Source organism: Ostrea edulis, chromosome 4, assembly GCF_947568905.1.
Source record: "Ostrea edulis chromosome 4, xbOstEdul1.1, whole genome shotgun sequence".
NCBI classification, from domain to species: domain Eukaryota; kingdom Metazoa; phylum Mollusca; class Bivalvia; order Ostreida; family Ostreidae; genus Ostrea; species Ostrea edulis.
The window spans coordinates 86232131-86258343 of record NC_079167.1 but is presented as its reverse complement, the minus strand read 5'-3'; the positions used below and the strand labels follow the sequence as shown (position 1 = coordinate 86258343).

The 26213-nt window shown below is 36.9% G+C and overlaps 1 protein-coding gene across 2 annotated transcripts in view; it reads right to left on the bottom strand.

Annotated features, from left to right (window-relative positions):
• Positions 1-25975, bottom strand: part of LOC125670557 (regulating synaptic membrane exocytosis protein 1-like) — a 36262-nt gene extending 10287 nt beyond the window's left edge. Inside the window, exons 1-13 of one of the 2 annotated variants that reach the window (XM_048905781.2) lie at positions 25554-25975; positions 25104-25264; positions 24376-24592; positions 22059-22220; positions 13048-13879; positions 9610-9678; positions 4692-4808; positions 3346-3466; positions 3120-3172; positions 2936-3036; positions 2553-2722; positions 1721-1814; positions 153-480 (exon numbers count right to left, since the gene is read on the bottom strand). In XM_048905781.2, coding sequence (XP_048761738.2) covers positions 153-480; positions 1721-1814; positions 2553-2722; positions 2936-3036; positions 3120-3172; positions 3346-3466; positions 4692-4808; positions 9610-9678; positions 13048-13879; positions 22059-22220; positions 24376-24592; positions 25104-25264; positions 25554-25574 — 2446 coding nt within the window. In that variant the 5' untranslated portion in view covers positions 25575-25975. Of the gene's footprint in view, positions 1-152; positions 481-1720; positions 1815-2552; positions 2723-2935; positions 3037-3119; positions 3173-3345; positions 3467-4691; positions 4809-9609; positions 9679-13047; positions 15597-22058; positions 22221-24375; positions 24593-25103; positions 25265-25553 lie in introns of those variants that run through there. The other variant, XM_056164074.1, reaches the window with a different exon arrangement.
• Between the last annotated feature and the right edge of the window lie 238 nt (positions 25976-26213).

Below are 26213 nucleotides of genomic sequence, written 5' to 3'. Positions count from 1 at the left end.
TAAAGATTACAGACTACTGAGTGTAATGTGAAGGTTACAGAAAATCACGTGTATAGTGTAATATGAAGGTCACTGATTATTAGTGCTTAGTATATTGCAATGTATATCAGCATATTTCTTTAAAACATCTGAAAAAGTTGAGGAAAGAATACCATTGGCATATCCACTGGTCATATGATATGCACCTCTGTCTTCACTCTGCAGGGGGTCTTTCCAAGGCGAATACTGGACACCAGGACTGGTTGACCAACTGGAGCCATCATTAATCGACGTCATGGGACTTGTCGTGGTCACGTCAGACGATTGTTTCCGTTTCCGCACCGGAAGCGGTGAACTATTTTCGTCGTGGTCCTGTAGACTGTAAGTCCGGAACTGATTATCCAGCTGAATGTCGCAGAAGTCGAGGAGTACCTCCCCCAGAAATAGGTGCTGGTCCTCCACTACTGTCCATAGTGTCACCTCCAGAGATAGGCGCGACAGCTGTAACCATAGTAATCAATAAGTATATACACCAAAACACCGACTCAATAAGTCAGCTACTTCAAAACGCCGACAGTCGATATCTGATCATTGAGTCAGCTACTGCAAAACGCCGACAGTCGATATCTGATCATTGAGTCAGCTACTGCAAAACGCCGACAGTCGATATCTGATCATTTAGTCAGCTACTGCAAAACGCCGACAGTCGATATCTGATCATTTAGTCAGCTACTGCAAAACTCCGACAGTCGATATCTGATCATTAAGTCAGCAACTGCCAAACGCCGACAGTCGATATCTGATCAATAAGTCAGCTAATGCAAAACATAGAGTTGATTGATTGATTGATAAATTGTGTAACGTCCCTCTCGAAAATATTTCACTCATATGGAGACGTCACCATTGCCGGTGAAGGGCTGCAAAATCGCGGCGCTTATGGCCATTGAGCAGGGAGGGTTCTTTATCGTGCCACACCTGCTGCGACACGGGACCTCGGTTTTTGCGGTCTTATCCGAAGGACCGCCCCATTTAATCGCTTCTTACCCGGACCCCCACGGGAAGATAGACAGTCGATATCTGATCATTTAGTCAGCTACTGCAAAACACCGACAGTCGATATCTGATCATTAAGTCAGCTACTGCAAAACACCAACAGTCGATATCTGATCATTAAGTCAGCTACTGTAAAACACAGACAGTCGATATCTGATCATTTAGTTAGCTACTTCAAAACTCCAACAGTCGGTATGCAAGTACAACAAAACACCGACAGCCATGAATTACATGTACATTTCAACCCGATTTCTTGACAAAAGCTATGTACAGTACGTTGGAGTTACAGCCAAATACAATGGTGCTTACGTGCAGTATAACTCGGCCATATTGAGGATCGTTACAGCAATATACTGTATGGAACGAATCTATTTTGAAGTGACCTTGAAGTTGTTCAGATAATCGTGATATAGGATTATCACAGCACAGATGGACAGAACAGCATTTGCATCCAGGGTGTATATCGAAAGCTTTTCTGCTTTAATCTTACATTCATCCAATGACCTTTACATCATCCAAATGACCTTTGATTTGGATCAAGACACATCCTCGTGTCATAAGCAACGGTTCTGTCCAGGATTTAAGCATCGCATCTTTTTCAGTTGAAAGGATATGCTCTGATTAAGAATCAATTAGTTCTAAGTAGCAGTTCTGGGTAGAGGAATTAAAACTAATTAATAGAACGCACCTCCTCCCTCTGAATGTCGTGAAAAGTGAAGGTCTCATCAAAGGTGGGGTCAGCCATGTTGAATTGGAGCCGAGTCTGGTGCATTGGAAAACCTCTATAAATAGCGAATTATAAATAGATACAGAGTCACTGGAAGATAATGAATAGTGAATTATAAATAGATACAGAGCCACTGGAAGATAATGAATAGTGAATTATAATTAGATACAGAGCCACTGGAAGATGTTGAATAGTGAATTATGAATAAATACACAACCACTGGAAGACAATGAATTCATTCTTAATTATGAATAGATATAGAGCCACTGGAAGACAATGAATAGATACATCCGTGCAAATGTGGGTACCGACAATTGACTTGTAATATATCTCTTCAAGACTGGTCACACAACAATCTATAGTATATATTAGAATTAAACATTCTTTTTGAAGAATTTATCGATAAGTAAACTCCAGACATTTTACTCACAAACTCATTAAAAGTGCAAATTCCAACTTGTTCCCTGTATTAAAAAATTTGAACGAGTTTTTTCGCCAAGTCTCCTTTTGTTTTCAGGCGCGTATGAATACATCGCGTTTTCGGATTTATTGATATGTAACTTCTCGTTCAGCTTTATTTTTGTCCAATCAAAACAATTGTAATGCGTAACATTGGAATTTTATCTATATACAAAGAATATTAAAATGGTAGAACGCACTACATTTACCGAGGTTTTATTCGTTTACATTGTAGTCTAGAATTTCTTTGCGTTGGCATAGGATAGATAGCTACTCCTGATGAACAACAACTTTCCCACAAACCCACGGATATCAAAATGGTTCTACATCTTACCCACGGTTGGGCAGAAGGTGCACCATCGCTACAGGATTTAACGGCGTGTGATGGTCAACAGAAACGAGGCTCTCCGCTTTGTCTAGCGTCACCAGTAAACACAGATCTTCGTGCGTCACTGCCATGCGCACGCAACCACTGACACGCCGGTCTTCTTTCTTGATTTCAACCTTAGGAATGAAATATTAACTAAACATCAAATTGATGTTGGTTTTTTTTTTAAACTAATTAAATAGTACGTGTTTTACGCAGTATGGATAACTCTTACATCGTACTGCCATTTTCTATAAAATCAGAAGTTGTGAAAACATTTATATTTAGAGCAGTTTCAGATTTCATATTAAAGATTGTTTGAGTTTTTTGTATAGTTTTCGACAGTTTACCGGAGTTTTCGGAAGCATTCTCCGCTTCCGGGTGAGATTAAGAGAAGTAGGAGGTGTCGCGCAGTTGGATCGATCGTCCATCTCTCGGGTCGTTGCACTGTCTGAAAAAAAAAACTTTCTTGTAAATAAAAACCTTTTCCAGCTTATTAGAAATCTTGTGTACTGTATGTAATGCAATACTCACGTGGGGCAAATTTTTCACATCCATTTGTACTCGACTCTTCGTTGTCGCTGAAACTAGCACAACATCGCAACATAAATTCGACATGGTTTCAATGATTGAAATCAACATCGCAAATTCATGGATAAATATATAATTGTTTTCAACATAAAAAGCACCATTTTGAGTGGTTCATGATATCGTAACATGTATATTTTCAAAGCAAATCTATCTCATAATGCTTCATTACCTAGTGGTATGATGCACTACCAGGAGCTGAACTACATCTGAACTTTGACCTATGACCTCCATGGATTCCTCTAGAGTGGTCCCCATTAAGGATTTCCCATTCCACAGAAGTATCTGATCTCCTGAACAAAATCAATTATAATTCATAAAATTTCTCTGTGAATTACGACAACGTATTAATTAGTCATTTTAATCATTGAGATTTATTGCAAGAATCAATATTAAAACTCTCAGGACGAAACTGTTTATCCCGGAATTACTAATAATGTAATTCTTATGTACGATGGAAACAAAAAAACAGAAAGTTATGAAAGTTTCACAAGCTTTACAATGCGTGTAACTGCCCATCCCACTCACACCTACTTATCATTGCATTCTGACTAGACGCTGGATCTTCATTTTATTTAGGTTGAATTGTAATGCAATAACAGGATAAAATTAAGTCTCACAAATATTCTCCATATCTTTTCTTACAAATTATCATAATATTGTTTCATGTATTTATAATTCATTTACATTGTGGAAAAAATCATATAATATAATTTTCTTCCGGATTCTTTTCTGTTTAATTGTTTACATGTGTGTGTGGGTGGTGGTGGTGGTGGTGCGGGGGGGGGGGGTTATCCACTGGCTTCGATCACAAAAACTCTGCTTGCTATCCATAGTGATAAAATTTCAGGTTAGAAAATCGTTACAATTTTATTGGTGACGTTTAACGCTAAAAATAAACGAAAGACGGTCATATTTCAACATGTAAACATAAATTCAATAATGGCAGGTTTTTTGGCATATCTTCGCTAGCCTGACTGAATCTTAGAGGAACAATAATAACTAATGATAATGGTAGAATTTCCACATTGCTATCAATAGACATCTGTTCGAAATTTCTATTCATGAGCTATGACGCCATACTGAATTTAACTTTCAATGACATCAATGCGCATGTGACGAGAGGTTCCGACCATCGATCCTGTCAGTTGTGCCAAAGTTAAGATTTGTGTAGTGACTGTTCCTCTGTATTACCTTATATAAAGGGAGGTCACGTGTCATGGTAGACGTTAGCACGATAAAAAAAAAGATCGTCACTGCTTCGGCCTTGAGCGACATGCATAGGTCAAAATTTGTGTCACGTTTCTTATAGCTGATTATAATAATCTCGAATGGAACATTAAACAACAAACAATAGATACGTGAAATTATTTTTTCAGCTTACGCATACTAGAAACAACCTTCAGTAAACGTGATCCTTAAATAATACTCGATAATTAGATTTCAAATTAAGATAAGGCACTTTATTTTACATTGGCACGTGGAAACAGCTAATTAACTGTAATAAAACACACTTACCTTTCCGGATTCCGTAGGAGTCGGCCGGTCCGTTTCTATCCACCTTTGATACAAACGCCCCCAGCTTCCCGCCATAACCCTTTTTGCCAAACATAACACGCATGCCTAACCCGGAAGCTGTAGTATATCAAGTAACAGCAAAATTAGATTAAAGTCTTATGTTTAGTGAGGAAAGGCGTTCAACATGGTGAAACATAATCATGATAGGAAGCACTGATGGAGCTGCATCAATTTCTAAAGACCTAACAACATGTCATTGGTTTTGATGTATGTTCTTGCAACATTGAATTGAGATTATATTTATTGTGAACTAAAACTCTGTGCGTGTAAACAAAGCTCGCTGGACGGGTTCAAATATTAATTTGTGAAGAAAAGCAGTAATACACGTGTCAATTTAAATACGAGTACCGGTACTTACACCCCCTCCTCAATCAACATAACGTACCCCAAGATTGCACAGAGGAACTCCCAGAATACAAAAAAACCCAAAAAAACTCCCAGAATGAACACGAGAATCCACCAGCTAGGAAAGCGATGAACTTTATCAAAGAGTTTTATGTAAATGTCTGAAGCATATTGAAGTTATAGAGTCATTGTCAAATAGAACCTGCTGCACATACAACCTAGTTACTCATCCGGAATATGCAGGTCACTCATCCGGAATATACAGGCCAGATGCAGCTTCTGAATGATGAATCAACACATTCATTCAACCCCAGTTACTGAGGAATATATCTGATGCAATAACCATACACTCTGGTCACTCATCCGAAAAAAATATTCCGTCAGATGCAGCAACCAAATATGCATCAATTTATGCATCACCAATCTAAGTGTGGATAATATAGGGCAACCATTTTCTTGGAAATGAACATATCAGAAAGCTTTTAACCTGCTGCTGTACAAGCCATTACAGCCTCTTTAAACGACACGTATTGGTGTATCTTTGCCAGCCTCTGCTTTTCAGTGATTATATTGTATTCCACTAAGGAATGCATGCTAATCAACAATTGTGGACGGATCGCGAAAACCTAATCCTATCTGACAGCCGACACGTGTAAGCATGTCCTAGATTAAATTACTCCACTTCACTGCGATCGATATACCAAGCCGTGATTTCCTCGGCCTATGTACTCCCTAAGGATTATGTAAGTTACTTGAATAGTGATGCATCCAGAAATTTCAGAAGGGGGTGGAGGGAGTAAAACGTTGGAGGTTTGGGGGCTGTCGTATAGCCTCCAATGGGTCCTGGACAAATCCCTGAAGGGGACAGGCCTTTCGGATATCACGTGTCACGGTAGACGTTAGCATGATAAAAGACCTTCACTTCTACAGTCGTAATTGATTTGCTTCACCTAAATCCGGTGACGTCTCTACATGGTTGAAAAATTCTCGGATAAGACGTAAAACAAAATACAAACAAATCAAAGAACATCGACTAAAAGCGAATGATATTGACATTTTTCTCCTGATTTATCTACGTATCCACCGACATCAAGCTGGAAGCAATTTGTTAAACAACGCCGCTATGACATCATAGCCTTCTACACTACGTAACTACTGTATATATGACCTCATAGCCTTCTACACTACGTAACTACTGTATATATGACATCATAGCCTTCTACACTACGTAACTACTGTATATATGACATCATAGCCTTCTACACTACGTAACTACTGTGTAGATGTGATGAAACATCTGCGCGTGTCAGTAAAGTTCGACAGAGACCAAGATGCCGCGCGAACATAAGATTACGTACATGTAGAGGCGTCTTAATTGTGATTTGTGTTGATGAAATTGTAACCGAGAGCTATTCATGTTTGTGTCTGGAGGTGCTCAATAGGCCTAGGTGTCTTGGAAATACTAATAGTATACAGGTTGATGACCAACACGTGTATTACAAATAATCAATAAGTATATCACAGACAACCAATGCATTCACCACAGATGACCAATAGGTACAGATGACCAATTGGTGTCTTATATATGATATACAGATTGACCAATAGGCGTCGTATAGATATGTATACAATTGACCAATAGGCGTCGGACATCATGTTATAATGATGTCCAATAGTTTTACAGATGGTCAATGGATGTCTTAATTTAAAGAAAAAACGTTGAGTTTAGCTTTTTATTATATGAAATACGTCACGAAACGTTTACGTTTAACGTTATGTGTTTGCATCATTCTATTATGACGTCACAATGAAAAGCTTTTCCTCATCTGAGCACAACTGCGCAGAATGCTACAACTAAGTATTTACTGATTAATCAAAAAGTTCTAAATCTGCGTGATATTACAGTTTCTGTTTCTTCCAATATATCCTTTTCATATTCTTTTTTACAAATACCAAGCTGGTTTCTTTACCTGGTCATTCAACTGTCTATATGCTTATTGAAACATATGATCATATAGCGAAATCTATAGATGAGGGCAAATGTTGCTGCATGGTGTTTTGTGATTTGTCAAAGGCCTTTGATCGTGTATGGCATAAGGGACTTCTTTTTAAGCTACAAACTTATGGAGTGAGTGGTAACTTATTACAATAGTTTCAAATCTATTTAAATTTCAGAATTCAAAGGGTATGACATAGAAATGTAATGTCTGATTTCAAACCTTTGCATGTTGGAGTCCCTCAAAGGCCCGTATTAGATCCTCTTTTATTTTTTATATATGTCAATGATGTTGCTCAAAACATGTCAAGTTTATGTAGGCTTTTCGCTGATGATAATTCTTTGCAGAATTGTTCTACCAATATCTATGATATCCAATTCGTGTTGAATAATGATTTACTTCGGCTTGAACGATGGTCTAAACAATAGTTGTTTTAAATCTTAATCCTTCTAAAACAAAAGCCGTCTTCTTTAGTGCAAAGAAAAATACACATTTCCCTTGTCTACATTTTGAAAATTGCAATATAGATTTTGTTAGACAATGCTTATAAAAAAAACTTGGATTACTTAGATTTAAAAAAAAATACAGTTCAAACCCAATTCGAAAACTTTACTAGCTACTTTGTATACTACTTTCATTAGACCTCCGCTGGAATATACCTCTGAAGAATGGGAAGTGTGTTAAAATAAAGATTCTGAATAACTTGAAAAACTACAATTAGCAGCAGCAAGATTAGTTACTGGACTAACATCATTGGCATCACAGGAATCTCTATATTTCGAAACTGGGTGGGAATCACGTATTGTTAGAAGATTGACAAAATGAGGAATAACTATGCACAAAATTTATCACAATATGGTACCCGAGTATCTGAAAGAAATTTGACCAAATATTCGTTCACATGAATCAAATTACGTTACCAGACAATGGCAAAATCATGACATTCCTACATGCATTTTAAACATCTATATATCATCTTTTGTAGCAAGAGGGGTACGTGGCTGGAATTCCTTGCCCGTAGGAACAAGGCAATCTACGACACTAATCTCGTTTAGAAATTATTTACGCCTCCAAAAATCGTACCTTCCATTCTTTTTTTCTTTCTTTCGGAGAACGTTATTGGAACGTAATCCACACGAGACTAAGACACGACTGTGTATTGAGTATAGATTTATTTAGATGCAACATCATTGACAGTCCTTTGTGTACTTGAAGTAAAGTAGAAGATGCTTCCCATTTCTGTTTCTCATGTGCAAAAGACACCGATCCAAGTAATGACCTATTTAATGCTATTTTTAGAATGGATAATTTGCATATAGTAGACACCATGTTTTATTATGAGGAGATAACGCAACCAGTGCCACAGAAAATGAAAAAAAATATTTTCCTATGTTCAGTTATTTATAAAGAGATCTGGTCGTTTTTGAGTTAATGGAATTTTCACAGCGATTACTTTGTACGTACTACATGCATATATTAATCAATTGTACACACACGTACATGTACATATTAATCAACTGTACATACATATCTAAAGATATAATTTATTATATAATTACCTTATGAAAGCAAATAATTTTTTGACCTTTGATACCTTTGTGTTTCATTTCTTGAACATTATCTTGTGTGATCAATTGTTATATAGGAGAGGGTGTTCTAAGTTTTAAGAACTTGTGCTCAATCCTTTTGTTATAACATGTAGACAATAAAATATGTTCAAATCGAATCACTCCTATACATGTATTTCAGTTTTATAATTTATGATACAAGTAGTTGAGACCTGGAACTAGTTCAAATGTTGTAATTCATTAATTTGGTTGATATATTTTTGCAAAGAGAACACTGATTCTTTAAAACGTTTAAATTAATTTACTCGAAGTTTGGTATAAAAATTCAGTATCTTCGCCAATAATTAAAAAAAATGGTCTCTTTTAAAGTTACATTTTGAATTTTAAGACAAGACCTTGAAAATTATATAAAATTTTAGAAATTGACTTTACTCCTAATATGTCCTTTTAAACTTTCAAATTTGAAATCATGAATTTTTTGTCTATCAAGTGCAAAAAAGTAATTATTTATTTCCATTACTAGTATTAAACTTTTTTTTAATCCGTAGTGTTAGAAGACATGGTTTTGTATTTATTTTATGTAATTATTCATTTGTGTTGCTTATGTTGTGTTGACACCAACAGACAAATCAAGTTTAATTGAATAAATTTTAAGTGCAAAAAGGTCATGTTTAGAACACTGTAGCTCAATAACAAGCGTTTCGGTGTTTTTCTTTTTAATTTCCTAATTCTCCTTCAATGTAGAAATTAAAAAACACACTTCTCAAAATAAAAAAAATTGTCATTACTCCAAATCTCAGGTGCGAACCTCTTTCATGGGCTTAAAATCAGTGCATTAGCCAATCAAATTGCAAATTACAAAACAGTTGCATTAGAATGTACGTTACATATTCTTTCAGAGTGACTTTGAACAGATACTTATTTTCGATAGTATGTCGCTTGACTTACACCTCGTGCTTTGATCCATGACGTCACGATACAAAAGAATTTCCCGTGGCTCCAACGATGTGAAGTAGTCTGAAAAAGATAAGAATGGTAGCTGATGAATTCAGGTATGTCTAAAAACTTCTGTTAAAAGTCACGAAAATTGAAATATATTGTAAAGTAACAAAATTAAGCTGTGATGACATTCACCACATTGTGTAAATACTCGAGAAATTCCTCGCATATCCTGCTACTTGCAATATGCAAATATGTGTATTTGCCAACGAACATTTTCTTCCATAAAATTTCGTTTATAAATTGTTGCGAACCTGTTAATGTGATGTATAGCCTGTGAAGGGATAGAGCTGTTTTATATATATATATATATATATATATATATATATATATATATATATATACACACACATGTATATATATTGAGACAAACAGATACACAGACGATCAATTTGCTTGTCCAATTTTCGTACCATACAGTTCATATATGTACATACTATCGAAAACTTGTGTCCCTTTATTCGATATGCATATGATTAAAATATGGTAAACATCAATTAAATATAAATAGTGAAACAAAGTTCCGAAATCTGCATATATATAAACAATGTCGTGAAACTCCGTAATATCATTTATACAGAATATCAGAAATAATATTAAGAAATTCCAAAACCTTAAAAAAAATCTACAGTGACGAGAAATTTCGAAAATCGTAAAAAAAAAAAGAAAAAAAAAGAGATATCTACAGTGACGAGAATTTTAAATTTTTTAAAAATAAAATATCTACAGTGACTAGAAGTTTTGAAATCTATAAAATACCAGAAATTAAATTCCATAATCTTGATCAAACGTTTTTCTCGATTTAAAGTCATGAATCTAAAGACCACTCCTCACATTAGAAAAGTGTGGTTTGCAATCTGTGACATAAATCGATCAAACAAACAACTATTATATAAATCTGGAGCCAGATTTCAATGGATACTCATCTGCGTCGTAATTTCAAGGCTTGGCAGCGTTTACAAACAAGAGTCACTCCTGTTTGCAAAATGATTTTGCTTTTAGGTGGCGCATAAAAAACTTGCCATACCGGTACTTCCGGTTCAAGCTCTAAAAGGCTTTACTAGCATCATTATTTGAAATAAGACGGGAGAGTAAGGCTTTATATGATCCCATTTTAGAACGTCATCACGAACAAAACTGTAAATCATTGTTCAGTATTCCAGAGGATGTCTAGCTTAGAATAAGTATCAGTTTTCACATAGGACATTTTCACCGTTCACGGGAAGGTCTCGAAATAAATGAAAGCGTAGTTTTTGGCAAACTTTTGAAAAAGCAAATGTTACTTTAAAAATTCAGAGCATGCACTTGCCTGTCTCTCGATCATGCATATTTTGTAAACCTGTACCTGTTGCAACTTTGGTTAACAAGACATGCTTAGGAACATACAACATACTCCCCACCCTGTTGTAGCAATATTGAAAAGGGTTCACTTAAAATTCAGAATGTTTGTAATGCTAGTAAATAATTATATAGGTTTTCTTCTGGCCAGGGACAACCGCAAATTTAAGTTTGACTGTAATCTGATTTACAAGACGATGTGACAAGAGAGTTCTCAAAATACAGAGAATACACATCCAAATAACCCGTCTTTGACCTTTGACCTTGTAACTAGGAAACCATTGGGGGATATCTACACTTTAGGAGGTACCAGTGTAGTACGTTTCATGTTGCTCCTGTTAACTTCTTTAACAATTATAAAATGATAAGATCAAGAATTCACAAGACACTGAACAGACATTTCCAAACAACCAGTCTTTTGAGACACGACTTTTGACCTTGTGACTTAATATGGGTCATCTACCCTTTCAGTAGAACTAGTGTATCAAATCTGATGTCTGTCAAGCAAAGGGTTCTCATCATATCGAGTGGATATTTTCCTATATCCAGGGTAGATTGACCCCGGTGTTTGACCTTGTGACGTCAAAATCAAAAGGGGTAATCTACTCCTTACGTAGAATTAGTGTACCAAGTTTGACGTTTGTCAAGCAAAGAGTCCTCAAGATATTTACAAGACAATATATAATCTCCCTATGTCCAAAATAAATTGAACCTTGAACTTTGACCTTGTGATCTTCATGCAAGGTGAAGATAACGGACATATCAATTGCGGTCATCTACTTTTTAGGGGAATTCAGTATGTCAAGTTTGATGTCTGTCCATCAAAGAGTTCTGACAACATGGAGCCGACCGACAGGTGCAGACCAATATACTCCCTTATTTAGAGGGGGGAGGGGGGGGGGCATACAAATGATATATAGGCAAAAAATGTGCTTTGTTTTCCAAAACAAAATGTTATTAAAAACCCCCCAAAAAACCATTTTCTTCCGTGTCACTGAATTTGCTGAAATCAATGACAAATGTGTAGCTTTAGTCATAAACATTCATGATCATGGTAATATATCTTTACTAAGGCATCATCTTGAAATAGGTTGTTTTTACAAGGTTTCACGGTTTCAAGTTTATTTTTGAAATTTTAAGAAAAATGGGGGTCAAATGGGGCACTTATCCTACCTCTGAAGGAAGCGCTGTTCTGAATAATCAGCTGTCTTATACGCGTTCAATAAGACGTCGACTAATAGTATTCGTTTAAACGTGTTTCACTGCAAGTTAAATCTTTAGAGTATTTTGATCCACATTCTTGGAAAAGTTAACTTGATTACATCGCCATCATTTGAAACAATCCAAACCTTTACATGCAAGACAAATCGATTTGGCCACGGCCTAAATCTTTGATATTCGAATTCCGTTCAAATTCGTATGTTGATGATCTTTTAAAACAAATGAAGTTATCGAATCTTTTTTTTTTTTTATGAATTGAAAATTTCAGAAAATTGGATTTAAAAAAAGCCCACAGTAAAATTGTAAACAATATCGAAAGAACGCCTACCAGCTATATTTCCAATATACCGTTGTATTGTGGGTTCGGTAAAAAAATAAATCTCATCCAAAATGTTCATTAAATAGATTTTGAAGTCAGTATCACCTATAATACGATTATTGATGAGAGCATTAAATCCCCCCGATTTCTGATTTGCCACTATCTCTGATTAGAAAACTTAAGTACAAATTCACATGTACTGCAGTATAATAGAGGAAAAAGCTATGGCTGGACCGGAAATCGAATCCTGGACCCATGCATTAGTTTGTATTACTAGTCAGGTGCTCTAACCACTGATCTATCCAGCTATCCGATATCCACAGTCTCCGTATAGCCCTAACTACTACAGTACATTCCAAGGTCAATATACTTCAATATAATCAGAAAGTAAGACTAATATTTCTAAAAACTATAATGAACTTGTTTTCGATGCCCTGTTTACTTCTTTGTAACAGTGTTTCCATGAACTGATAGAAGGGTCAAGGTCATAGAATTTAAACTGATCTTACCTTGAGTGAAAGGAATTTGATGGATTTCAGCGTTATCATAATCAGTGATGGAGGACACGAAAGATCTCATCGACGAATTGGAATCCGACGAATAACTTCGGTTCCGCTCTGGGTTTTCTGGAGTTAGATAATTGGGGTCAACACTTGGGTTCTTTCGACGTCTTTCGGTTCGTGGTGTGTTATGCTGGTATACGACTTCGCTAGAAAACCTTCGCTCTATATCTCGGCACACACTGTCTATCACAATCTTTTCCGGGCTTTTATTTGACGGATATTTAAACTGTGATTCAGGCGGTCCGCTGTACGAAATGCTGCCCATATGATCAGGAGACAGAACATTTACGAGGTGTTCCGAAGAATCATGACTCTGACCATCCGGCTTCCTATTACTCAGTAAATAATCGGAAGTTTCGGGTATACTGTCGTTATCGGAATCCCCCGACATGTAGAAAAATAGCTCTCTTTGATTAGGAATATCACGTGATATAAAGCCTATTTCACCTGCATTTGGACAACTTTCCTCGTAGTCATCGTTTCCCACGTGGTTTCTAGGTGGCATTCGGACTGTCTGTGCAGGCGATGTTTGTCGGCTGCGCCTAGAGTGTCGTCTGCTGTGACGCCTAGATCGCCTGCGCCGAATACTATGGTTGTAGGGATCCTCATCACTTTCATTGTCAGAGATGTCCAAACACTCCGTCCGGAAAATCGGCATACTCTTCCGGCGTCCCCTAGTCTGCATTATCGCCTGGAAGGAGGATACATGGGCCCTTGGGAGGTCAGTGTCCGTGACAACAGCGTCCGAAGAGGCGGGAGACAGTGCGCGCCAGTGACTCTACAAAAGATAAAGCACAGATTGCTCAGGGCTGCGCAATATTCGTCCTCGTTAAAAAAGAGGTCCGCTGAGACGCGAGAAAATTAAAATCGATCACAGAACGAGTCAACAGATGCGCTTCATTTCAATCTGGTCTGATGCAGGAAGTCGCTAAATCTTAATGATGACTGGCCATTAGTAAGTCACCATGGTGAAGCGTGGCGCTTTTGTCATCGCATGATGATTAGTAAACGATATAAGAATCAATAGCAGATCTACCTGACGAGTATGTGGTTACCGTTTGCTGGACGCCACTGTGGTTTTCTATAATTCGAGGACAACAAAAACCCTTACGGCAAATGACTTCTCGAAGAATTTTTACATTGTACTCTGGTAAATGGCTTTCGTTCACGAGCCATATCAGTGTCGATTAATCCATTCCAAAGAGAGCAGACATCTATATTAATGTCCACTTATTTACTCTGGTTAAATGCCACGGAATCGTTCCGGACTGTCAATAAGTGTTATTGTAATTTACGGAGCTGATTTATTGAGTTACATTTAACGTTCGGGAAATCAGCTGCAATACGATGGACGTGTATCAAAATGCAAAACGATCGTGTTTTGCTATCGGGCACTTCAACACCACGAATATTCATTTGCATCGTAAATAAAACTTATGTAATTATGCCTTCTATTGATCCAACACAGCTTACGATGTATGATATAGATTGTTATGCAATTTATATTAAGGATTTATGTGAGCCACAACACTCACCTGTTTCTTTCAGTCCTACCTGGGTTAAGTCTGATGATTTTATATTGAGGCTCCACGCCAAATGAAGATGTAAAATATTATAGCTAATTTGCTATTGAAAAGAATATTTCTCAAAGAATCCTAAAACAGATTTTTTTTTGAATTTTACTGCAGAGAACCTGTGAATTTCACTACAGAATGCTTGGAAATTTCACTACAGAGAACTTAGGAATTTCACCACGGAAACTTGTGAATTTCACTACAGAGAACTTGGAAATTTCACTACAGAGAACTTGGGAATTTCACCACAGAGAATTTAAGAATTTCACTACAGAAAACTTGGGAATTTCACTACAGGGAACTTAGGAATTTCACTATGGAAACTTGGGAATTTCACTACAGAGAACTTGGGAACCCTTTAGCTACATGTACTAAAAGAGAACGTACACATTCCCAGTGCACGAACACTCGGGAATTCCTAGGTGTTCCCAATATCTGTACACAGATTTGAACAGAAATTCCCAATTATTGTAAAACTCAAATGAAAAATGTATATTCCCTGTCCATTAGACATATCAAACACCTCTAAAACCTGCAACGTTCGAAACATATTATGTTAGAAATGCATACTTACCATTACATGAACAATTCAAACACATTCTAAAGGACGGAATTTACAAATGTTAAGATCTGCGTTTCTTCTCAGTTCACAATATCACGTGATTTATGTACACAAATTGATCCACGATGTCACTAACACAGTACATCAAAGACGCTTCATATAATTTTAATAGTACAAATTTGAAATCAACCACTCCAGCTCAAAAACGAAAATAATTCATTATTGCAACTTACAAAATACTCTTTGAAACAAAATTTGAGGGCTGCATTCGTTTTTAGTATTGTTTTAAGAATCTTCCAATCCGAAATTACTGGGCAAACCTTTCGTTCAATGGTTACCATGGCTGCCTCATCTCAATGTTTGCTTTATCTCCTCTTTCTTATTTCAATACAAATAGTACTACGTTCTGTAAAGCTGTCTTGCACTATTTCACCCGGTTTTCCTGACAGACTCTTTCGTAATTAGTCTTATATTTATTCTAGTAGAGTTAGTTTTCAAACACACTCACAGGGAAAAGACCGCGACATGCAGGACCTGTGTACTTGAAATGTCGACATGAAAGGTTTTATCTAAATCACTTTAAAACCTGTTGGACATTACAGTCAAAACTGATCAAACAGTCCAGAATAACGTCACACAACCATTTTTTGCAAATTTAAGATTTGAATGTGGATTCAAAAATCTCAGATATGTTCATTTCAATGTCGATGCTACTGTCATTCAGACATGCTAAATTCTCACTCTGATCCAATTATACTTCTGTAGAGATATATTTTCTGAAAGAAGCATTATCTCCTAAAGTTACAACCATGTCGCTATGACAAGGTACACAATTCTTCTCATATGAGAACAGTGGAACTTTATTTTAAAAAAACCAAACAAATGGCGTAACCCCCCTTTCCCTTTCTTGACAAATTAAGAAAGTTTTCACATAGAAGAATACAAAGGTTCGATTTGCCGTAAAGCATTAATATTAGAACGGGAATACTGAACAAGGACTTTTAAGATTTATTTTGTCTTGGACTAGACTTTCGCTCTGTCATTGGGTGAAACATGTCACGTGATTGACAGCTATCATACGTCTACAGTCAGTAGCAAAAACATAGACAGCAATATGACAGACCCGTGCTGAAACTTACGATCAACCTGCAATGGATCACAGTATATGAATTGAATGAGAGCGAGTTAAATCTGGATTGCGCCCCTTTTGTAAACACTATCTATAGTTGAGGTGGGTATATGTATGTTTTTAGTTTTAGACTTATTAATGTAGCATTGCTTAACATTTGTGTTATCGACAGAATGAAGCGGTTCAACGGTCTGCTGCTGACCATTTACTGAATTACAATGGGTTTTGAAATCCACAGACGGCGAGGCGAATTTCGCCTTAATGAGCCTGATGTACAGCTGCAGACATTGTCATAAACAAATGAAAATGTGAAGATAACATACAGTAATCAAAATCATCAATCCTATCAAACAAAACCGAGAATACAGCAAACACAGATCGCTAGAAACTACAGAGTCGGGATCAGGTGCCTAGGAGGAGTAAACATCCCCTGATAATTCCAATGTTATTCATTACAATTGTTCTGATTGGACATGAGAATGTACACATCAATAAATCCAAACACGCTATGTATACATACGCGCCTGAAAACAAATAACATAGTACGGGGAAACTATTCAATTTTTTTAAAATTGATAATACAGGGAACGAATTGGAATTATAAGAATCAAATCGATGTGTTACAAACTTCTGACATTTTACTCACACATTTTATTCACTTTGTGAGTAAAATCTCCAGAATTTACACATCGATAAATTTCTCAAAAAGAATGTTTAATCCTATATTGACCCCACCATGAGCCCTATCTTTTGAGCTGGTAAACGGAAGATATAATTGCAAATTATTTACAATAGGTCTAACTGACCTTCAGGATACCTTGGCGCGCATCAAAATAAACAAATATGCACACTGTATATAAATGACCTGCCTGGCCTTCACTATGGATGTCAATTGTTGGCTTGCCTTCTCTCCAGTCACAAGACATTACTGAGACCTAAGACTCACCAGGTCTACAGAGCCTTAATGAGAACTAGTACCTATGTAGAAGATACTAACACCTCTCACGGACTCTAGATACAAGAGGAGATCAACACCGCCTCCTATCCACATTTCACAGGGATAGTAACACAAACATGCACATTTCACAGGGATAGTGACACCGCCTCCTATCCACATTTCACAGGGATAGTAACACAAACATGCATATTTCACAGGGATAGTAACTCAAATATGCACATTTCACAGGGATAGTGACACCGCCTCCTATCCACATTTCACAGGGATAGTAACACAAATATGCACATTTCACAGGGATAGTGACAACGCCTCCTATCCACATTTCACAGGGATATTAACACAAACATGTACATTTCACAGGGATAGTGACAACGCCTCCTATCCACATTTCACAGGGATATTAACATCGCCTTCTATCCACATTTCACAGGGATATTAACATCCCCTACGCGCGACTCTGCCAAGGAGATACTAACAATCCCATTATTTTTACAGTGTCAGTGACACGCCTTCAGCCTTAACAGCACTGAAACATTAGGTCACTTACAATAATTCAGCGTAACTGACACCGATGTACAGAGAATTCCCTCATACACTGATGTTAATGAAGACAATTTTAATCACTGTCTAATCAGAAAGACACGAATTGTACATCATATGTATATCTATCTTCTAACTTCACCAGATAAGCGAGACATTTTGTACTAATTAGTCATGGTGCAGGGGTTCCAACAGTCTCGTTTAAAATCAGTATTTCACAAATTCTATGGTCGTTATAACGATCTAGTTTGCCAATACAACCTATCATTGGGTAAAATGCTGTCTGACATGTTTCATACCGATTGTTAGGTCGTTCATGGCACACTGATTTTGCCTACGGATAACTCCGTTTACCTGATCAAGATATAGGGCACACGGAGGGTGTGACCGGTCGACAGAGGATGCTTAATCCTCCTAGACACCTGATCCCACCTCTGGTGTGTCCAGCGGTCCGTGTTTGCCCAACTCTCTATTTTGTATTGCTTATAGGAGTTATGAGATTGATCACTGCACTGTTCGTTATCTTCGCCTTTCAAAGTCTTCTTACACAATCATATTTAATAAACATACTAATGTTTGCTCTACTTCCACAGACATATACTCAATAGATATACGTACAGTAATAATTCTTAGTATAATGGCCGGACCGTCATCATTAACATCATTAAAATATTAATTAGGAATTAAACTAGATGTATATACATTTTACATAATCAGGCTATGATTTAAGGAGGCTCATTAAAAAATTTTTTTATTTTTATAATGGTTCGTTAAAACACCTCGTATGAAGTACTGTGGAATCACTTTAATTCGTGGGGGCCAATGTTCGTGGGCAATCAAAATTTTGCTGGTTCATGGGGACGTAATTTCGTGGGTAAGCGATACGGTGTCACTAGGACAGATAACTCTTTTTGGTTTGAAATAATGTTGGAGGACACGTAAATTCGTGAATAAGAGTGACCCACGAAATCCACGAACATCAATGTCTAACAACAATGATGCTTCCACAGCATTATTTCACCATTGAAAGAGTGATACAAGCTTTTGGTTATTGGATATGAATTTTTTGTGATTCTTTCCCTGGAATGATAAAACACAAGCCATTTGGATAAAATGTCAGTGTAATAAGCCACCTAAAGGGGGTAACTCTATACAAAACAACAAAATGGCGTTCCTTGCCACGAATCTATTGATTAGGGAATTGCTTGCTTAATGAAACTTCCGACCTATTCCATTTCCATTTGAGGTTCAGTAATATACATTTCGTTATTTTCCGACTTAATTCACCACAAATCACATATGTGACATTATTACTCATTAGGTTTGTTACAGATTGTCTGTAGAAATTTGTCAGGTTTAAAGTCCAAAGAATGCGTTGTTTAAGTCCTTTGAAAACGAGACTTTCCTAAAAAAAAAAAAAATCTGACAAATTTCTGTAGAAAGTCAGTAACAAACCTGATATGTGTTTTGTTTGTCGAGAACCAGAACGATGCATAACACACAGTTACTCAATCAACAGCCAACAATGTGTATATCGTAACAATGATTAACAAAATTAACAATTTTTCTTCTTCTTAGGTTTTAACAGTCAACAAGAAATGATTATAACGATCTAGTTTGCCAATACAACCTGCGGTTAGGTCATCCGCTGTTTGACGTGTTTCATACCGATTGTTAGGTCGTTCTTTATACACTGATTTTGACTGCGGATTACTCCGTATACCTGATCTAGATACAGGGCTCACGGCGGGTGTGACCGGTCAACAGGGGATGTTTACTCTTCCTAGGCACTTGATCGCACTAACTTCTAGTGTGTCCAGGGGTCCGTGTTTGCCCAACTCTCTATTTTGTGTTCCTACGGGAGTTATGAGATTGATCACTTCGTTATCTTCACCCTTTCATGGTAAATACAATGTTCGATACGTTCATCGATTTTCTTTTAAGTGTTGTATACTTATTTGTGGTTAATAGTAAAGCTGTGTGCTGAAGAATGAAGGAGAAATGTCTTATTTACAGAAATTAATGACTAAGTACAATTTCCTGTCCTGTAAATTCATCAAACAATCCATTCACATTCATGTTTGCTAATTCAAGACCAGCACCTCAAGGAGAGCTCTAACAGGATTAGATTCTTTGTTCAGGGCACAATGTGAATTAAATGATGACGGTCCAAACATTATCACGATAACGACAACCTTCTTTGAGCTTGGTAAAACTTGCATTGTTGAGCTGTGTATAATATCGTTTTCTGAAAAATCGTTCCGAAAAAAAAAAAACTTTTACGTCCAAATAACATATAGTTTGCACCGATTCGAATGGTGATAAAAACATACAATATCAACAGTTCCACAGGGATTAACCGATTAGACAGTTATATCTAACGATAATGAAAGAGTTCAGTACCAATATACTGATAAGTAGATTATGTTTCTTCCCAACGGTTGCTACATGGAAATCTCCACCAGCCTCTATTTCGGAGGCCCCTGACTAGGTACATGTATATTTCAAGCGGAGGCTATATACTCTCTTTTTCTAGTTCATCACTAAACATTGGCAACCGTTGTTTGATCTCTGAGGACATAACTGATTGAGATCAGGCCTCTTTGTCGCCACAGTTCAATGGCAGGCCGGTCTCTTGGGAAGATGGAGAAATTAGTAATTTTTATTGTTCTTATAGTGTTTGGGGGGATTTTTAAACCAAATTTTGACCGTCCGTCCGCCTACCCGTCGCATAATAGTCAAGCCTGACTGCGTCGATTTGTGTAGATTTTATATAATTTAAAGCCTTCCGACCAAAATTCAGTCAGAACGAGCCTGTTGAAAAATGGCGTTCAGATTAATGAGTCTGAAGTATATAAGAAGCGTAAGCATTTTAGCTGAGAGATGAAAGTCTACAGACTGGTCTGATAAGACAAGGAAGTCATGCACTGCCGCATCGTGAAAACATTTCATCTGACTTACCACCACGTACCGTATAGCGTTTTTTTCCGCGGGTCTAAATTTTAGCGATTTGCTGGCTCAAAGATATGCTAATAATTTTAGCGGAATATATTTTGGCGGACAAGGAAGAGTAATCTCTCTTGCAAATACTGAAATCGCAATTGGGTGCATATTTGGCGAGTGAATTTTTGGCCGAAAGCTATTTAACCGCTAAAATAAGTTAAATGTATCACCCCGCGGAAAAAATCGCTATACGGTATCTATATGGCATCCATGGTTTAATTATCTAGCAGCCGCCACTCTGTGGTCGCTGCCAAAAAATTATCAGCGGTCGCCGGAAAAGCTAAATGTTGGTCGTCAGATTTATATAGCGACTGTCGGATAATTATAACGTGTCTGTCAGATAATTATATCGCGGCAGTCAGATAGATAATTATATCGCGTCTTTCAGATAATTATAACGCGGCTGTCAGATAATTATATCGCGACTGTCAGATAATTATATAGCGACTGTCAGATAATTATATCGCGGCTGAGATAATTATATCGCGGCTGTCAGATAATTATATTGCGGCTGTCACATAATTATAACGCGGCTGTCAGATAATTATGACACGTCTGTCAGATAATTATATCGCGACTGTCAGATAATTATATCGCGGCAGTCAAATAATTATATCGCGTCTTTCAGATAATTATAACGCGGCAGTCAGAAAATGATATCGCGGTTGTCGGATAATTATATCGCGACTGTCAGATAATTATATCGCGGCAGTCAAATAATTATATCGCGTCTTTCAGATAATTATAACGCGGCAGTCAGAAAATTATATCGCGGTTGTCGGATAATTATAACGCGGCTGTCAGATAATTATATCGCGGCTGTCAGATAATTATATCGAGGCTGTCACATAATCATAACGCGGTTGTCAGATAATTATATCGCGGCTCTCAGATAATTATATAGCGACTGTCAGATAATTATATCGCGACTGTCGGATAATTATATCGCGACTGTCGGATAATTATATCGCGGCTGTCAGATAATTATGACGCGTCTGTCAGATAATTATATCGCGACTGTCAGATAATTATATCGCGACTGTCAAATAATAAATGACGGCTGTCAGTTACATGTACAATAACATATTTCCCTATTGCAGTGGGCCTTCGTATCGTATACTCTACCTCAATAAAAGTAAGAAATCTATAAATACAGTACATTAAATTTAATTTAAATGGCATGTCTACTACCTCGTCCTCTGTGATATCTGCATCCAGACTTCTCGTCTTTTGACTGAAGAGGGCGTTGTTGAGTGTGGGTCGCGCGCGTTGTCCATGGTACCAGACACCGGTTTTGCAAAAGAACTTCCTCTTCATATCACACATATTGCAACGCCATTTACTGCGTACAACCTGAAAAAATTCAAATCATTTGATGCTATTGGTATCAAAATACAATAAATCACGACAGGTTCATGTGCTACATTTTTCCAAAACCATCCTATGTACCTAATATGGCGCCACGTATCTCGTGATCCACACACACCGGCGAGAGGTGCGATAAGACCGTGGTCCTCATTTGACCATCTCGGTAAAAAAAATTTGCTGTTTGCAACTTGATTCTGCTCAAGGGAAAGTGACTTACAGAAAATCGATGACGGTTGTGTAGAGCTTTTGTAGATAAAATGAAACGTCAATAGAGACACTAAACTCATACAAGTGAGTACGTTTTTGTGAACGATTGGCTGTCACAATCTAACCAGACATGTCTTTTTGCCATTTGTTCAAAACTGTTTTAGAAATGAAGTATACATTTATGCTTTCGTGTATTTTTCCATCAAAATTTATGACACAGTTGCAGTCGACTTTATGAAATTAATACATGTACTTATTAAGATAGGAAGATGATTACGTAGTATGAAATATATTGATATAAAACAGGGAGAAATCGCTTTCTAAAATTATAAATTGATAAACATTTTGCTTTGAATAATGAAAAATACAGTAGGGGAAAGTTAAACAGTCACATGGTCGAGAGAATTCACACGGTGTAGCTCAACTTGACCATAACAAGTAGAGATATTTCCATAGTGGAGCAATCGAGTACACGAAAAATTGATAATTCAAAAGAAGTTAATGTTCATTTTAAGAGAGAAAAAAAAAATAAAGAAGCAGAAAGCAGATGTCCGCTAATAAACAACAAAACTATCTCATAACATAGCGCGAAATCTGATACCAGCAAAACTATCTCATGACATAGCGCGAAATCTGAAACCAACAAAACTATCTCATAACATAGCGCGAAATCTGATACCAACAAAACTATCTTATAACATAGCGCGAAATATGATATCAACAAAACTATCTCATGACATAGCGCAAAATCTGATATCAACAAAACTATCTCATGACATAGCGCGAAATCTTATACCAACAAAGCTATCTCATGACATAGCGCGAAATCTGATACCAACAAAACTATCTCATGACATAGCGCAAAATCTGATATCAACAAAACTATCTCATGACATAGCGCGAAATCTTATACCAACAAAGCTATCTCATGACATGGCGCGAAATCTGATACCAACAAAGCTATCTCATGACATAGCGCGAAATCTAATACCAACAAAACTATCTCATGACAGCGCAAAATCTGATATCAACAAAACTATCTCATGACATAGCGCGAAATCTTATACCAACAAAGCTATCTCATGACATAGCGCGAAATCTGATACCAACAAAACTATCTCATGTCATAGCGCGAAATCTAATACCAACAAAACTATCTCATGACATAGCGCGAAATTTGATACCAATAAAATGATCTCATAAGATGGCGCGAAATATGTTACCAACTACACTATCTCATGACATAGCACGGGAATCTGATGCCAACGACAATATTCAAGAAATGAATTTCAACTTTGAAAATACACGAGGGTATGAATTGCGATGCTTCACGCCAGCATACTTCATAAAGTGCGTTAGTTTGCGTTCTCGATTATACCCTCGTGTATTTTCAAATTTATATTCACATTCTACTTTTTTGTCGGAATCCAAGCCGTTAGATTAGACGTACTATATTTTAGAAGTAGTTTTGTAATCATACTCACATTGTCTACAGTCATACTCACATTGTCTACAATCATACTCACATTGTCTACAATCATACTCACATTGTCTACAATCATACTCACATTGTCTACAGTCATACTCACATTGTCTACAATCATACTCACATTGTCTACAATCATACTCACATTGTCTACAGTCATACTCACATTGTCTACAGTCATACTCACATTGTCTACAATCATACTCACATTGTCTACATACTCACATTGTCTACAATCATACTCACATTGTCTACAATCATACTCACATTGTCTACAGTCATACTCACATTGTCTACAATCATACTCACATTGTCTACAATCATACTCACATTGTCTACAGTCATACTCACATTGTCTACAGTCATACTCACATTTTCTACAACGGTTTAATGGAAAACGATGCTGCATGCGGTGAATTTTTTTGTAAATTTATCAAACTGTTTTACCTTTTTTTTCTTGTGATCCCAGCGGCCTTTTGTGAACTCCCCGCAGCGCTGGCAGACACGCTTCCGGCAGTAGTGACACAGGCGCCCGATGCCGTCGGCAAATTTCGTTTTAAAACACAGACGACAAAGTCGTAGATCGATGTGCTTTAAGCGGCCCTTCCCGCTGCCCTGCGCGCGCACCGCTTCCTCATACTGTTCCAGCTGATGGTGAATGGTCCTAAAGTTCAGTGATGTCGAGTTTAATTACTGGGAAACCGAATGGGGATTTTGAATCCGTCATATAAGATTAAACAATGCATTTTAGAAACGGCGGAGTTTGCGGTTTCAGAAATGATGTAGTATAGATTTACGATGGCTGACCCTGTTCTTTAACATTACTGATGCCAAAATGGGTGTTTCCTTGGGTTTTTGATTTTGTCTCAGTTATATTTACCTAGATGTAAAGATTCCTTTCATTTGAGCTACAATCGATAATACAAATCCTAATTGCTCGCTTCATATACAAATCTAAGATCAATGATGGGGGGTCGGATCTAAGATATGGTTTGATGAAAACAGATGCGGCTGCTTAATAAACAGAATAATAGTGATATTGATAATAGTTAGGTACATTTTTTGGTTAAAATTATTCTATCTTATGTATAATAATGCACTTTTTACAATAGCTTTTTATTAATTCTATGTAATAAAATTGAAAATTTTCATGGATAAGTGTTGGCCCTACTTACAAGATACAGGAAGCTTCTTCATTCTCGAACTCTTCCTGTCGCTGAATGACCCTGTGAAGGATATCAATCTCTTCCGGGGTCAGTTGAGAGAGGTCAGGGGAGGGCGGTTCCTCAGGACTCTCGCACTTAGTGGATCCGGATCCGGATCGAGTCGATTTTTTCTGCAGCGAGAAAAGGGTCACATTTAGATGAGGTCAAGGTCACTGGAGAAAACTGAGTCAATAAATAAATACTAAAATAGGCACATATATCGTACATGAACTATAAACAAAAATAATTAAATGCACATAAATTATAAACAAAAACAACTTAAAAACGTATCCCCCTCCCAATGAAAAGGTTGGCGAACTTATAAGACATATTCGTTACCTATGTAGCTTTGGTAGAATCATGATTCTTAATAGCAGTAACTTCACAAGTTCATTTGTCAGATCATCAATAGTTGCTTACCTTTCTGAAAACGTGCGCCATCACAAACTATATAGACTCATATCTGGGATCTGGAAATAAGATAAAAACTTTAAAACATTGACTTAAAAAAGATACTTTCAACCACTGTGTAAGTCACTAATTAGCAATCATTAACATGTTTTAAACAAACTGTGGATAGAGATCTCATCGTTTCTAGCAAAAATTTATTACAAAAGTTAAAATAAAAGATTTTTCATATTCGTATGCTGATTTTAGATAGAAATGGAGGATATCGTAATACATTCGAGGTTGTTTTTCGCTTGCGAGAAAAGCCCGAAAAGTTCCGATTGACGATATGAATGCGCGTCCAGCTGAGGACCGAGCCCGGGACCTCTTCCAGAGTTCGACAGATCGAGCTATTTAAAGGCGTATAAAGCTATTAGAAAACCATATCTACCACACTACCACAACATCAGTACATTTATGTAAAAAAAAAAAAAAAAACCCCAGCTGGCATCAGGCGGATTCTCAAGTCACGCCCACATTTCTTGGTAACTTCTATTTTTGGGTTGTTTTTTTTTTTTCACTTTGTACACTATCTGATGCCTGACAAAGGAACACGTAAACGAATAAGACTATTGTTATGTATAGTTATATATAGTTATCAATGGATTCTGATGGTTAACCTGTAAACACATA